This window comes from Rana temporaria, chromosome 2 (assembly GCF_905171775.1).
Source record: "Rana temporaria chromosome 2, aRanTem1.1, whole genome shotgun sequence".
Taxonomy (NCBI): domain Eukaryota; kingdom Metazoa; phylum Chordata; class Amphibia; order Anura; family Ranidae; genus Rana; species Rana temporaria.
In genome coordinates this window covers 296125771-296142700 of record NC_053490.1, presented here as the reverse complement: position 1 = coordinate 296142700, position 16930 = coordinate 296125771, and the positions used below count along the sequence as shown (strand labels likewise).

The window sequence follows — 16930 nt, the reverse complement described above, 5'->3', positions numbered from 1 at the left end:
CTCAAGTCAAGTATTTATCATAATAAAATCAATTACTTTTTTTTGTGATTTTCTTAAGAAAACACACTTAAAACCTAAAACATTATGTTTTCTATAAGCAGAAAACAATTGCCCTTGCTGAAGTACTAGCCCTAGAATTTCAGGGTTTAAATACTTATTCTAGGTGGAACATCGGAAAAAAACATATACTTACCTTACTCCTCGCTCTCATAGGCTTCCTTCCACCTACACAGCCAGTCCCCCAAAGTTGTTTTTACAGCACCACTGGTCACAGACACTCTGGTGTCATCCTATACAATGCAGGACCAGCAGACCTGCATTACATGTGAGGACTCAGAGAGCAGACTCACAACCAAGAACATCAAGCAGAGAAGAGCACAGCTGCCAGGGAAGTGAGCGATAAGATGTATTTGATTTTTCTGTTCCCCCTAGACAAAACAATCGGTTAACCCTTCAAGTGCTGGGGACTTTCTGAGTGCAATGGCAATTTTGTCCCCGTTGTTCAGCTTAAACTAGGGTGAGCTAACAAGACAGAATTGTATATGTAGATCTGTCTGCATGTCAGGATACAACAAAATATTGGTTGCATGCTGCATTGCCCACACCTGTGTGATATGCTTCCTTTGCAAACCTCATGTCGCTTTCTACTTGTTATCTGTCATATGTCTCCAGATCATCACTCAGTACCCCACCCTGCTGTGTCCCCTTTCCACCTCTGTTGTGTTTTCACCCTTCCTGATACTATTTAATGAGGGTTTACTGTTTTCCTGTTGTTGGAACTGCATGTTTAGCTTCTGTATTGTTTATGTGCCCCAACTATTTAGTGTTGCTTTAGGCTAGTCTTTGGGCACAGTATGAATGTGATTTGCTCATTTGTAGGAAATGTCATTATGTGTTGCATTTTTTGCCATTATTCTATCTGAAGTTACAGGCATGCATCATACACATTGGTTGCTTAGTGTTGTGTAGCACAATGGTACTTACAAAAATGTATTGTTCCAGCACCACGGCCATACGGAACCTAGCACAATTGCTATTTAATGTTTCCCTTTTGTGATGCCAGAACACTGTTTCCAACCTCACTATTTGGCAAAACTGTGCATTTTGTAAAGCCAAATGTTAATACAAGGGACTGTGCTTTGACTCAGTAGCATTTAAATGCTTTCAGTATAGCGTAATAGGCCAATTCATTAATATCCCCAGGGCCTCGTAGTACTGAATCTTAGGCACACGCAGAACAAGCTAAGAACACAGCCCGAAGGAACTCTGCATTATAACATCACTCCTGCAATATATCTGTCACTGCTCACCAGTGGCGTTAATAGAGATTTCTTATCTACTCATTTATTACAAATCCCTTCCTTCTCCACCTCCGGGCATACCTCCACATTAAATGCATAAGCCGTAATTAATAGAAGGTTTTCCTCAAGCTTTCTGGAATAGATAATAATCAACATGAATTTGCTGGCTGTTGAGTTTATAAAGGATTCCTGAAGGATTTAAACTTAACTTTATGAAAATAAATATCAAAGCTGTATTGTGCAGAACATTGGCAGTTTTATTTTTTATTTTTAATCTTTCAGATGATAAAAATGTGTAAAGGAAAAAAGACTCTAAGGACTATTTGTATAGCCCAAAGAAATATGATTTGCGGAATCATAAGAAACATACAGGTTTATGCATCTGCCCCACGTTGCCATGTTTAACAACAGTTTGGGGAAATTATTAGATTTGCCTGCGTTTGAAAAAAGTTAGACTGATTGGACTCACCCCCCCCCCCCCTCCAATTAACAAATATTTCTGGCAAGTTTGAACAACAAAAGGCCCGATCAAGCACATGAGGAATTCTAAAGTGTCTTTTCATGTACTCTTATGATGTAATTGTTGAGAGACAACTTTTATGTACCTTAAAGTGGTTGTACAACCACTTTTCCCTACAGGTAATCCTATAATATGGCTTACCTGTAGGTACTGGAAATATCTCCTAAATCTCTATGGTTTAGGAGATATTTGCCATATACGCCAGCGCCGACATCATGTGCGGGAGTGATAACATGCGACCCTGGCCAATAGCAGAGCCCGTGTCCATGGCTCTGGAAGGAAGAGGGGGGTTGAAGATGGATGTGATTACACAGCGGGGAAAGCGGTGACATTGCAGGCTTCTTCTTCAGGTACAGTAAGTGTCACATAATGAGCTAATATGCGATGCAAAGTAGCCCATTATGCTTTTACTCTGCAGGAAACAAAGAGGAGGTAAAACCCATCAGGGTTTACTTCCTCTGTAAGTGCTGCCACAAGTCTCAATTTGACCAAGGATTCAAGGGAGTTGATGGGTGACTTTGTTGCTGAGTAGTAAACAGTAGTGACAAATGAACTGCTACAGTTAGTTCCCTACATAGTAATCTTCAAGTTGCGAACCTTCAAAGGTTTGCATGTCCAATCATGTGAGTTAGTTCACATTTCTGATAGTTGTGGTTCTGTGTACTTTGCTGTATACAGAACTGTATCTATGTTTCAACCTTTTTTTTCATGTATTATTTGTGTGGTTATAAACATATTGCAGTCATTTATTTGGCCGATTGTGTTAGTTGGGTACCTAGGCTAACTTTGTTGGACTTTACAAACAAATTGGATGAATAAATTGGACAAATGTGCTCTCAGAAAAGAACTTGTTTGTATGTAGGTGACTTACTGTATAGCAAACTTAAAGTGTTACTAAACCCACAACAGTAAAATCAGTCTATATATGCAGCATAGCATGCTTGTTATACTCACTGTGGAACTTAAGGGGTTAATCCTCTGCATTGTGTAAAAAGGCTGTTTGATCCTGCACAGATCCTTCTGCACTGTCTATCTGGGGAAAGGCAGCTAACACAGACATAGTAGCCAACCTGCACATGCTCAGTTATGTCTTTTATGTTGGAGAGAACATTTACTTGTTCTCAGAGATAGCCAGGTCACATGATATTGACATCACACATGTGGGCGTGTGTACAGGTTGTAGTGGAAATCTCCTCCTTCCTGAACTCTCAGCACTGGACAAACCATGCAGTTTATCACTGACCGTGGTACACAGATCACCCAAAAAGGTATATAGTGGCAGTATTTTAATGTAAAAAGAAGATTTATAAGCTGTGGGCACTGTGGGGGATTAACTATTTTCATATTACTGGGTTTAGTAACACTTTAAAGTCAGATTTTTCATTTTTTAACATTACCTTTTTTCTGCCCAGAGAGATAAAAATGTTTGGCTCATGACTAATTGGAATTCAATCTGGATTACACTGATTTGCATGCTTACAAATCGAGTGTGAAGCAGATGTATACAAAATGTTCTCATCTCTATTAAGGTATTTCCTTGTTTCCAGACAGGCAAATGGAGTTTCACATCAAAGAAGTAAATTAATGGGGGTGTGCTTGGAAGTCTTTAGCATGTGTTTTATTTTAAAGAATTTGGATGGTTACAGGTAAAAGCAAAATAATAACATTGCAAAAAAGTCAATGCACACTCGTTTTGATTATCTATATAACATACTGTATATTTCATTTTATGAGGAAGCAGAAAAAATAATTGCAGAAAGGGAATAACCAGGGGAAAAAAAACTTTTCATATTTTTAATTTATGCATATCATATTTATATACAGTATATTAATACAACATACGTTATATTTTTAAAGTGATACTAATATCTTTTTTTCAGTGGTTTTGCACAGAGCAATCCAAATCGTCTTCTTCTCTGGTCCATCGCAGGCTCTTTTGGCCCCTCCCTCCTGTCGAGTGCACCCACAGCAAGAAGCTTGTTATGGGGGCACCTGAGCCGAGCCACAGCTCTGTGTGTCCATTCAGACACTGAGCCGTGGTCTCGGCCCCGGTCCCTGTAACGCCGTCAGCGTTAATCCTCATGCAAGGAGCGCAGATTTGTCATTTCTGACAGCTGCGCTCCATTTAGAAAGACGTCCGCGTCACTTCCGGTGCACGGACGTCTGCGTTCCACACTGGAACGCGGAAGTGCGTTCCAGTGTGCGGCGCTCGGCTCTGCCCACAGCCCGGGCTATTTAAACTCCCAGGACTGGCGGCAGGGTGTTCGGATATTCTCGTTGGACCCTGCCGCCACCTGGAACCGGAACCAAGCTACAGAGACCCCTGTAGCACCGCTCTCCTCTGGACCTTGCTCCCTGTTCTCTGATCCCTGGGAACTCCTCTCTGCATACTCCCACACTGAGGTTCCCTGTTCTTCCACTCATCTGCATCCCTACCTCAGAGACTCTCCCTGAACTACACTGCTGGACATGGATCCTCTATTGGGTGAACACCCTTCTTGTGCCATACTGCATATAGGAAAACCACCTCCACCAGTACTGAGAATCCAGCTCCAGACTACCTGCTAAACCGCAAGTATATTCAAGCCAATATGTCATGCTAACATTGAAAGCTATTACTATCCTGGACTGTATTTTGCACCATTCCAATTCCCTGTTACCATTCATACTGCAATAAGTAACATCAGTCTTATAGCATGTTATTCATATAGTGAGGAGTTATACCAACTGAATTGCTACACCTATCCTTACAGCTGGCCTCAGTGTAAGGGTTACCTATTCTATGTAATATAAGGACTATTCTTTATAGTTTCTCAGTTAAGCTTAAGAGTTATTAAGCTAATACATTTATGGTTTGCTCTCACTGGAGGATGTGATGTTGTAACCCCAAACTCTCTATGTAACTGTGAGAGTGAACTGGTGGTTGAATTCTGAGAGGCCTCCTCAGCTGAGATCCAACTCCATAATCACTATATCCAGTATAACACAGAGTCCTAACAGTCCCTCTCTCTCCTGATTGGATAACTTACTTTGATTGACAGTAGCAGGAGCCAATGGCACTGCTGCTGTGTCTCAGCCAATCAGGAGGCCAAGGCAATTGTTCTCTTTGTTCCTTCCAAGAACTCCTGCTCTCTAGTTCCCTTGTCATCTCCTCCCATGCTCGCCTCCAGGACTCCTCTTCGAGCCTCTCCCAAACTTTGGAATTCACTACTCCAATCTGACTATCTCCTATTCTATCCACTTTTAGGTGATCCCTGAAAATGTTTATCTTCATAGAGGCCTATCCTGCCTCCACCTAACAACTGTACTTTTATTTTCTGCATCAGCTCACGTCCCACAGTTATTACCTTTTGTATCACTTGATCCTCCCTTTTAGATTGTAAGCTCTAACAAGCAGGGCCCATGGATTCCTCCTGTATTGAATTGTATTGTAACTGTACTGTCTGATCTTATGTTGTAAAGCACAGCGCAAACTGTTGGCGCTATATAAATCCTGTTTATTAATAAAAATAATATTACAGGATCTTCCAATAATTTGATTTGCACTGTATGTCTGTATCTAGCAATCACACCAGCAGGATTTATGTTTAAGTGTATTGTGCAGAATACCTCAATTTGCCATTTTTCAAGTAAGCTGCAGACTAAAACGTAAATCACATTTTTAAATAATATTAGATTAAAAACTTGCTTATGTTAATATGAACTGTAATGGCATCCCAGTCTTAGTCTGCAGGGTTCAATATTGAGTTGGCCCACCCTTTGCAGCTAAAACAGCTTCAACTCGTCAGGGAAGGCTGTCCACAATGTTTAGGAGTGTGTCTATAGGAATGTTTGACCATTCTTCCAGAAGAGCATTTGTGAGATCAGGCACTGATGTTGAAAAAGAAGGCCTGGCTCGCAGTCTCCACTGTAATTTAACCCAAGGGGTTGGGGTCAGGACTTTGCGAAGGCCAGTCAAGAACGTCCACCCCAAACTCACTCATCCATGTTTTTATGGACCTTGCTTTGTGCACTGGTGCACAGTCATGTTGGAACAGGAAGAGGCCATCCCCAAACTGTTCCCACAACATTGGGAGCATGAAATTGTCCAAAATATCTAGCTATGCTCACACTTAAAGAGGAGTTCCACCAAATTGGCACCTTTCGGGGGAGGGGGGACAGGATCTTTGACAGGTATCCTTTCCCACTTCCGGGACGGGAGTCCCTTCCGCAAAGCTGTGATGTCACCGGGCTCCCTCTTCCCCCGGCCATTGGGCTGATAGAATAGAGGAGCAGGGCCTTGCGTATGCACAGTAGGGTTCCTGGCGTGAAACCGAAAGGCTACACTGCTGGGTTCCCGTACCCGCAATGGCGGCGGAGCATCTGACAGCTGATGGAAACATCAGCTGCGGGTGTCGACATCACTGGACTCCAGGAAGGGTAAGTGTTCATTAATTAAAAGCCAGAAGCTACAGTATGTGCAGCTGCTGTCTTTTATTTTTTTTCATGGCCGGGACACCGCTTTAAAGCGGATGTGCCACTAAAAAAAATAAATATTAAAAGCCAGCAGCTACAAATACTGCAGCTGCTGACTTTTAATATTAGGACACTTACCTGTCCTGGAGTCCAGTGCTGTCCGCAGCAGAGGACGAGCGATCGCTCGTCACTCTGCTGCTCCCCCCGCCATCCTCAGTGAGGGAACCAGGAAGTGAAGGGCTCCACTACCCGGTTCCCTATGGCGCATGCGCGAGTTGCACTGCGCCACTGATTGGCTCCCGCTGTGCTCTGGGAGCCGAGTGTTCCCAGAGCACAACGGGGGAGGGGGGGAGGTGATGTTCTGCCCGCAGTAAACCCGAAACTGTGTGGCCGGAAGTGGGTGCAAATGCCTGTCTTTAGACAGGTATCTGCACCCCCCTCCCCCCTGAAATGTGTCAAATGTGACACCGGAAGGGGGAGAGTTCCGATCAGCGTGAGTTCCACTTTAGGGTGGAGCTCCGCTTTAAGGAGGTTCCTTCACTGGAACCAAGGGACCTAGCCCAGCCCCTGAATAAAAACCCCAGGCCATAATCCCCCCTCCACCAAATGATTTGGACCAGTGCACAAAGCAAGGTTTATAAAGTCTATACACGAATGAGCAAGTTTGGGGTGGAGGAACTTTCCTGGCCTACACATCAGAGCTTGACCTCACAAATGCACTTTTGGAAGAATGGTCAAACATTCCCATAGACACACACCTAAATCTTGTGGCCAGCCTTCCCAGAAGAGTTGAAGCTGTTATAGCTGCAAAGGGTGGGTCAACTCAATATTGAACCCTTTGGACTAAGATTGGGTTGCCATTATAGTTCATGTGTGTAAAGGCAGGCACCCCAATACTATTGGGGTGCCAATTACTTTTGGTAATATTTTGCTACAATTCATATTCAAAAAATAAAATAAAAATAAAATGTATTCATTAGTTTAGAGCAATATATATTCTTCTACATATTTTTGGTAAAAAATTTCAATAAGTGTATATTGATTGGTTTTGCGCCAAATACATTTGATGTCTCATGTCAGAATGGGGATCACCTTGTTTACATAGGCAGATCCCCATGACACCGGCGAACCTCAAGTCTGCAAGACCCCTGGGTGTGCTCCTGCAGCGTGCAGCAGGCATGCACGCGCCCACAGTTTCACATGCACGAACTGCCATACAGGTACGGAGGTTTTTACGCAATCGAGCCGACCTGCCGCCATATATAAACAGTGGCTGGTTGGCAAGTGGTTACATTTGGTGTTATCGCTCTCACTCTCTCATACTGGTAACTGGAAGTTCAGCATGGCAACTCATGGCAAAGTACTCTGAGGATCTGCAGTATATATATATATATACTGCATATTGTGACAGTTCCCTGTCTTATTGATTGTCGCCCAGGATTCTCAAATAGGCAGGTCGATAGGCTCCAGGAGGATTGCTTAATTTGGAGGAAACAGTTTTATCAGTTTCCTCTATGGTTGGTAAAATCCAGTTGGGGACCTGGAGCCTGGAGATTTCATAGCGATCTGGGTGGGGTTAACTCTCCAATCCTGGGACCGGCTTTTGGGAACAGCCAGGAGTCTGGCTTGTTGATTGTCCAGGTGGGTCCTGGACTAATAGTAGAGTCAGTACCAGTTCTGGGCTCCACCCTCCCAAGGAGTCTAGGCAGGCAAGGGAGAAGCGTGCATGTCTGCACGGGACAGTCTGAAGGGGCAGACAGAGACCAACTCTGGGTGCTGTAGCAGCAAGGAAGCTGTAAACAAGAGGGTCAGCAGAGGTACAGAGTGGGTACCAAACCGGAACACTGTTAACCACTTGCCGACCAGCCACCGTCGTTATAGGGTGGCAGATCGGCACAATCCCGTGAACCGTCATAGCTGTACGTCCATGCCTTTAAACGGGATAGCAGGCACGCGCCCGCTGCATCATGGGAGTGATGATACTCGTGACCGGCAGTCGTGACCACCACCGGCCACAAGTGATCGCGGGCACGAGAGGCAGAACAGGGATGCGTTCTGTTCTGCGCAGAAAGACAGATCGTGAGTTCCTAATAGCTAGAAATCACGATCTGTCATTTCCTCTAGGTCAGTCCCATCCCACTACAGTTATAAACACTCTAGAGAACACAATTAACCCCTTGATCACCCCTAGTTATATCCCCTTCCCTGCTAGTGAAATTTTTACAGTAATCAGAGAATTTGTCAAAAGTGTCCGATGTGTCCGCCACAATGTCGTAGTCCCGATAAAAATCACAGATCACCGCCATTGCTTGTAAAGAAATAATAATAATAAAAATGCTAAAAATCTATCCCCTATTTTGTAGATGCTATAATTTTGCGCAAAAAGTACAAAATATTGTTTTTTTTTCCAAAATTGTCGCTCTTTTTTTGTTTATAGCGCAAAAAATTTAAATCGCAGAGATGATCAAATACCACCAAAAGAAAGCTCTACTTGTGGGAAAAACTAAAATTTTATTTGGGTAAAGTATCACACGAAATCGAATCGCATAAAATGGCCTGGTCATTGTGCAGCCAATTCTTCTGGGGCCATAGTGATTAAGGGGTCAAGACAGAGGACCAAGGCCAGAGCCTGAGCAGCGGTGTGGCTAAAGAGTAGCGGTAGCTCGGTATTTTTTGTTAGTAAATTAGATTACTGCTGTGAAGTTGAAACCCCTGTGTGGGAATCCTGGACGGGCTGTTTTTACTTTTAATAAACATGGGCCAAAAAAAGCCCTTAAGCTGCAAATCTGGCATAGACTCAGCTCACTTGTAAGCTCTACACTAAGGTAAATAACACCAACGTTACTATATATATATATATATATATATATATATATATATATATATATATATATATATATACACACACAGTATCTCACAACAGTGAGTACACGAGTACACCCCTCACATACTTTTTCAAGGCACTGTACATGCTTACATGCATGTATAGTGCTTTTTACTGGCTAATGAGGGGGTTTACAAAGAAATTAGGTCACTGGGATCACAAGAATTAAGGTAGCACTTATATTTGGAGCCACTTAGCTCACATATGAATGTCCTAGCTTAAATGTTCTGGGTTACAATGCTAAACGGTTTTGCTTTGAATTGCAAAGACCTATAGGTTCTAGTAATAGGAATCTAACTCTGGACATACTGAAGATACTCTTATGCCGCATACAGACGGTCGTTTTTTGTGATGAAAAAAAACGACATTTTAAAAAACGTCATTTAAAATGATCATGTGTGGGCAAAAACGTTGTTTTATGTCTTAGAAAAAAACGACCAAAAAAAATTCGAACATGCTTGATTTTTTTGTGTCGTTTTTCAAAACGTCATTTTTTTTCATCACAAAAAATGACCGTCTGTATGCGGCATTAGGGTAATCTAATGTTAGTATTCAAAATTATAATTATTTGGAGAAATTCATAGACAACTGATATTTGATAAAGATAGTAGATTAAAACTATTTGGTCTATCTAGTCCATGTTGTTTCACTGAAAAATAACTGTCAACTGTCCCACAGAATCACAGAATACTTCCAGCAGAGAAAGACAAAGTGGTCTGTCTATCTAGTCTGCCCACACTGTATGTAATCGCAGAATGCAATTTAACATGACAAGAACTACACTAGCAGTAAAGGCAAAAGGTTTCCATGTTTAATAAAAATGCAATCATAAATGTTCAAAGCATGTCTTGCCTGGATAATGATCAGATGTGTGCATTTTATCTATAATTCTGACAGTCAGCAGAATCAGAGCCATTGATGTCTCCACAGGAGATGAATTTCAACGTTGCATGCCAGCACAGATATTATGGACCATTGAGCCCATATGCTAAACAGTCACAAGTCGTTATGTTCATTTATCAAATGCTCAATAATCTCTATTGCAGAATATTTCTATTACAAATTAAATCCTTTTTTTTTCTGAATTTTAGCACGCATCTACAGTTTAAAGAGACCTTGTTGTAACTCCATTCATTTCCACAAAAAGTTCTAAAAGATTATATGTAAATGTAACATATTTTATGCATGCTATTTACCTGGAAAAGTTTTCCATGTGTAGACATTCAAAAGCCCTGAGGCTGCGGCTGTTTCTGGCCACTACCATCTTAAATCTGATGTCAGCAGACCCAGCAGCTGTCACTCTATAGTATTCCACTTCGTCCACCCCCCCCCCCCCCCCAGCTGCTAAATTGACACCTTCATGCCCGACCGACCTTTCTGCTATAAGGGTGCAGCGCAATGATCCCACGGACACACCGCATCAACAATCTTAGTAAAGAACCAATCACAGCTGATTGTCCAATCACAGCTGATCATAGTGTATATAGGAAATGCAGGTTATTATCTTTCCTCTCCTCACACTGACATCACGTGAGGAGAGGAGAGCTGATATCTTCACAGGGGAGATCTTACCCATCGGTAATGACTGTCAATACCCACCAGTGATGCTCACCAATGCCCACCAGTGATGCCCACCAGTAATGCCAATGAGTACCCATCAGTGATGCCACGCAATACCCATCAGTGTTTCCATTCAGTGCCCATCAGTGCCTCCTCATCAGTGCCACCTATAAGTGCCATCTATCAGTGCCCATCAGTGCCTCCTATACAGTAAGTACCAACCAGTACTCCATATTAGTGCAGCCTGTCAGTGCCCATCAATTCTCCATATTATTGCTGTCATTGCAGCATCCTCAGCACACAGCAGTGAAGGAGAAAAATTACTTATTTACAACATTTTATAACAGAAACTAAGAAATATTCAATTGGTCTTTTTTTGTTTGTTGAGCAAAAAAATCATTATAACAATTTTGTTTGGGTACAGTGTTGCATGACTGCACAATTGTCATTAAAATTGCAACAGCACTGAAAGATGAAAATTAGCCTGGGTAGGAAGGGGGCAAAAGTGTCCAGTATTGAAGTGGTTAAAATGTTACTAAACCCAGTAATATGAAAAGAGTTCATCTGCCCCACAGCTTATAAATATTATTATTACATTAAAATATTGCCACTTTATATCTTTTTGGATGATCTGTATACCACGGTCAGTGATCAACTGCACAGTTTCTCCAGTACTGAGAGTTTAGGTAGGAGGAGATTTCCACTACAGCCTGTATCCACGCCCACATGAGTAATTCCAATATCATGTGACCTGGCTAGCCCTAAGAACAAGTAAATGCTCTCTCCAGCATAAAATATACAACTGAACATGTGCAGGTTGGCTACCCTGCCTGTGTTAGCTGGCCTTCCCAATATAGACAATGCAAGAAGGGATCTGTTCATACAGGATTAAACAGTCTTTTTACACAATGCAGAGGAATAACCCCTTAAGTAAGTTGTACAGTGAGTATAAGAAGCATGCTATGCTGCATTTACAGACATATTTTATTGTTGTGGGTTAAGTAACACTTTAAAGGCTATGTAGGGAGGGGAGATGGGGGACAGAGAAGTAGGACCAACACAGACAATAATTGGACACTCACAGCAAAGGAGAAGGATATGCCATGAAAAGGGGAGAGAATTCACTAGTCAAATTTTCTGGAACATTTCATGTTGCAAGTAATAAAAAAAAAAAATAATAATAATGTAAAATACTTGATTTGGCTATGTTTTACCTGCTCTATTTAGCTAGCGTCAGGATGTCTTTTAGGTTTGAACTGAACTTGAACCGGATTCAGTTTGAGGCAAGTTCTGCAAACATTACTGAGGCTTTGGGTGCCAAATCTGCACTCCACTGAAAGCAATGGGAGCCAAATAGTCAAGGGATTATCAAGTAAATGACAATGGGGTCTATCCACTATCCAAAGAAAATGTAACAAAGCAAAATGAGAATAAAAAAAAGCGTGGTCGCCTGGTGGTTAGCAGCATTTTTATTAATGCTTAAAAATGCTAAATTATTTTAAATAATATACCTGAGGGATGCTCTTAACCTGTCTGTGAAGTGCCTTAGTTCTACAATATACAGTATAAAACCTGTTAACGCAAAATTGACATTTACAAAGAGAAAAAATGCAGTTTAAATTGCAGATAAATGGCAATTTCAGTATCTTCCTTCTATTTGTAAACAAACAGCTGGGGATTCCTTTCATCTAAAGCAGATGCTTATCCTAGATGGGGGCTGGTATAGAAGTTAATTTGGGACCCAAAAAAACATATATTTTTTTTAAATTGCATCCCTCCTGTAAATTACAGCTCCAGCTAATGACAGCTACATGTAAACATAGGGATGGGGTCTCCTGGGTGAAATCATTGACCATATATGGTCAAGTCCATATCTGGATAATGACATCACGCATGGCCCTTTTATTTATATTTAATTGTTATCTGTCAGAGCTATCAGTCAAGGAAGATAAGTTATCAGGATCAGATCTTGTCAGTGGTAGGAGGGTATTGTTTTCAGTGGGCCAGCAGATGTTATCCTCTGATGTGATTGATGTGGATCTGCATGAATAGATGACATGATTTATGGTTGATTTATAGTGTGGATTTTGTTCTTAATTAAATTAAATATTTACTGTTTAGTTTATCTTTTCCTTAGTTTCTTTGTGAATGAGTAAAGGTGCTATGTATCCCATTGCCATTCACATAGACAGGCTTGTATCTGGGTATTATTAAAGGGAACTTCCAGATACTGATAAATCACCACCCTCAGTCCTCCACAACCACTGGGCGAGGGCTGTGGAAATGAGACCCTTGTCCTCATCAACAAGGGGACTAGGTGCTTTGCCAGGGGGTCCTCCCTGTCAAGGTAACTCCCGTAATCAGGGTATGTGGCCTGGTATGGTTCAGGAGGGAGGGGCAGATGCCCACCCTCCCACCATTTCCTGGCCTGCCAGGTTGCATGTTCGAATAAGGGTCTGGTATAGAATTTCGGTGAGACCCCCCCCCTTAAAAATCATACCAGGTTTGAATTATGAAAGAAACTCCACACTTTATATTATTAAACCCATCCTGGTTGCTTTGGTTATATGGCTGGGGATTCCCAGACAGGAATCGAATGGAGCCAGGTGACATCACTTTGCCACGTGCTATTTCCTTAACAACCTTGATAGCAGAAGAAGGAAGTGTAATACACAGTATAGTAGTGGGAGAAATAAATCTGTGTTTAAACTGAATAGAGAGCTCATCCCTAGTTCTTCAGTGTTGAAGCAGTCATGACTTCAAACCCGGCTCTTATAAACAGTCAGACTATTGAGAGAAGTCAGTGTTAATAATGGTATATTTGAAAAAGAACACATACTTACCAGTGTTGTAAAGATGTAGTGATAGTATTCTGTCATCATGCCCATTGCCATGGCCTGCAAAAAAGAGTAAAGCGATAAGGCAGTGTAATTAAAAAGTGTGTTGATTTCTACTACACACATTTTTATAAAACATTAAAGCCCATTTAAACCTTTTACATGTATTAGTGTGAAGCAGTTGGGCTGTTTAGAATATAATACATATATATTTTTTTAGGTACTATGTGCTGCAACAAGCGTTTAAATACCCTGTGCTGGCAACCCACTGGAAAATCAGGCCACTCGTCCAGACATGGATCATCTGCTAGTGGCACTGTGCTTCCCAGAGTTGGAGGTTGTAGTTCTGGTGTCCTCCAGTGGGTGTCTCTCAGCAGCCATCAGATTTCAGTAATCAGTCTCCACCTGATGCTGGTTGCTGGGAGGGTATTTAGTCCCTCCTGTACTAAAACTGCTTTGCTGCCAGATACTGCTTCCCATTTATGCTGAGCCTAAATCTTGATCTTGTTCCTGCCCTGCATCTTGAACCCTGCTGCCTCTTTTCTGCTCCCCCTGTACTTGAGCTCAGTCTTAGTTCCCCCTTCCCATTTGTTCCCTGAATTTTGAGTTTTCCCTGTTTATCTGTGTTCTCCACTTTTATGTATACAGTATTGCATATATTTAGTTTGTTAGTTAGGCTTCCTGTTAATTAGGTTGGTCGGTCTTCACATTTGCTGTGTTTCCTGTTTTCTGGTGTTTGGAGGTATCTTCTGTTTTATCATTAATTCATTTGCTTTACCAAATAAAGTCTGGTCTCAGTTTCCTAGTATAGCTACGCAGATTTGGCCATCCCTGCTGCCAATTCCTGAAAACACTTCTCACCACTCACAAAATTGCAGTTTAACCAATTTGCTAAACTTTTGTTCTGAGCAAACACATGTAAAAGGAAGTGACTGTTCATGTTGCTGTTTCAGAATGGAACAGTGCAAGAAATTATAACAGAAACCCTACAGATATCTTTGCCTACCCATTTTATCCATCCATCCTTTTCTCCAATCGTCTCTGTGTTTTTCATTCTTACCATCTTGATTGTTGTCCTTCCTTCTTTCTATCTATTCTAACTTGTATGTGTCTATCCTCCCACCTCTTTCCGTCTACCACAACTTACATATGGCCACATCTGTTAACCACCCATTTCCAAGTAACTCATAAAAGGTAAATCATTCTTTGGATTAGCACTTACTTAACTAAGGATTGACACTATATCAATATTGGATCTATACTATAGAACATAACAGGGAAAAACGACTCTGTGCATAGGGCAAGACTATGCACAGCACTTCACAGAAGTATTGAACTGTACAATACAATCTCCAGAACTGTAACATTAAAGTGTTTACAAAGCCATTTTTAGTTTGTTTTGAAGTGCAGAAAAATTAGAACTCCTGTCAGGTTTTTTTCTGTCTGTGCCCCTGCTGGGAAGACCCACCCTCTATTTGTTCTGGTAACCATTGTTGGCAAGAGAGAAAGTGAGGTAAAAAACAACTGTCTACAAAAAGGTTTCCCTCACTTTGAAAATATCTGCTTTTATTTCCTGAGAGTGAACTGAAGAATAAACGCCCCAATGGGACAGAGACATCACAAAGAAACTTGACAATGATTTTAGCCATCCCCTAGTTTTACAAAAATGTAAAATAGGTTTTGGCTTTGAAGTCCCTGGAAATGAATGTCAGCTCTCTGAAGGTCTCCTTTCTCACTGTATAACATTTACATACTTCTTTCCACTGGATGGATATATTTGCCACACTCTCTCCTTCTCTCTTTAGGGATTTGGAAACCACTCTCTTGGCTTCCTCACTTAATGTTTAGAACACCCTTGGCACGTTAACAGCATTATTAAAAAGACAATACATGTCTGATAGGCTGTTCCACAGTGTGCTCTCTGCTGCTGCCCTACACAAGCTTTGCACATTTTTTATGAATCCCAGGGACTCCGCTATCAGAACCACTGCTGTCCAACTGGAGTGCACAAGAATTCCTGTACAAAGAAAGACCATCCTCATACTTTATCGTGTCCACCATGCTACATAAAGAGAGTCACACTTCATAAAAGTCAAGTGGGCCATTTTAAGTTTATCATTTGCTGAGACTGCAGTAGAAAGTTGCATATGTATGCATATCAAACTAATATCAAACTAATATGTAAATCTATTTAAGTAATTTAATTACACATTTTGGAGCAGGACATATATAAGATATGAAGAGCTTGAGACATAGGGTACATTTAATAATACAGAGTAAATTATCTTTAGACTCTGAGGGATGCACAATTTTAAATAAAAAGAAAAAGTCTTGCAAGCAAAGTCAATTCTAAAGCAAAAACTGTGTGCTCTTCACCTACAGTGATCACTGCGTGATGTTATAACGTTTAACGGGCTCTCATTCCAAGCCAGCAAGTCCCAGACAACAGCTGCTGGCTTATTTGCTTTCTGTATTTTAGGCATAAGACTGGCTAACTGCTTAAGAATACTAACTAAATGTTCTATGTTAACCTTCTTATAACATGGAAAAAATGTCATTTGAGCATCTGATATTTAGCTATAGACATTATTTACATGGTAACATACGTAGGGATAACCTTGCATTTCAAATAAAATTCAATCAAACCCGCAAAGGCTCATATGGATCTGCAGCCAGGGGGAACTGACCTCTAAGATTACTTCCTGGGGTGTTAAAATGGATGTGCAAAAATGTCCATGCCTGTAGAATTTACTTTTTGTGCTAGTCAGAATGGCCATATCTACAGTGCCTTAAAAAAGTATTCATACCCCTTGACATTTTCCATATTTTGTCATGTTACAACCAAAAACGTAAATGTATCTTATTGGGATTTTATGTAATAGACCAACACAAAGTGGCACATAATTGTGAAGTGGAAGGAAAATGGTTTTCAACATATTTTACAAATAAATATCTGAAAAGTGTGGCGTGCATTTCTATTCAGCCCCCTTTACTCTGATACCCCTTACCAAAATCTAGTGGAACAAATAGCCTTCAGAATTTACCTAATTTGTAAATAGAGTCCACCTGCTTGTAATTTAATCTCAGTATAAATACAGCTGTTCTGTGAAGCCCTCAGAGGTTTGTTAAAGAACCTCAGTAAACAAACGGCATCATGAAGCACAAGGAACACAGAAGAAAGGTCAGGGATAAAGCTGGTGAGAGGTTTAAAGCAGGGTTAGGTTATAAAAAAATATCCCAAGCTTTAAACATCTCACAGAGCACTGTTCAATCCATCATCTTAAAATGGAAAGAGTATGACACAACTGCAAGCCTGCCAAGACATGACTGCCCACTTAAACGGACAGGCCGGGCAAGGAAAGCATTCATTTGA

General features: G+C 41.2%; 1 protein-coding gene across 1 annotated transcript in view; it reads right to left on the bottom strand.

Moving 5' to 3' along the window:
- The window catches only part of GRIK3 (glutamate ionotropic receptor kainate type subunit 3), a 710309-nt gene that overhangs the window by 320236 nt on the left and 373143 nt on the right, over nt 1-16930 (bottom strand). Inside the window, exon 5 of the mRNA XM_040337236.1 lies at nt 13564-13617. Coding sequence (XP_040193170.1) covers nt 13564-13617 — 54 coding nt within the window. The remainder of the gene's footprint in view (nt 1-13563; nt 13618-16930) is intronic.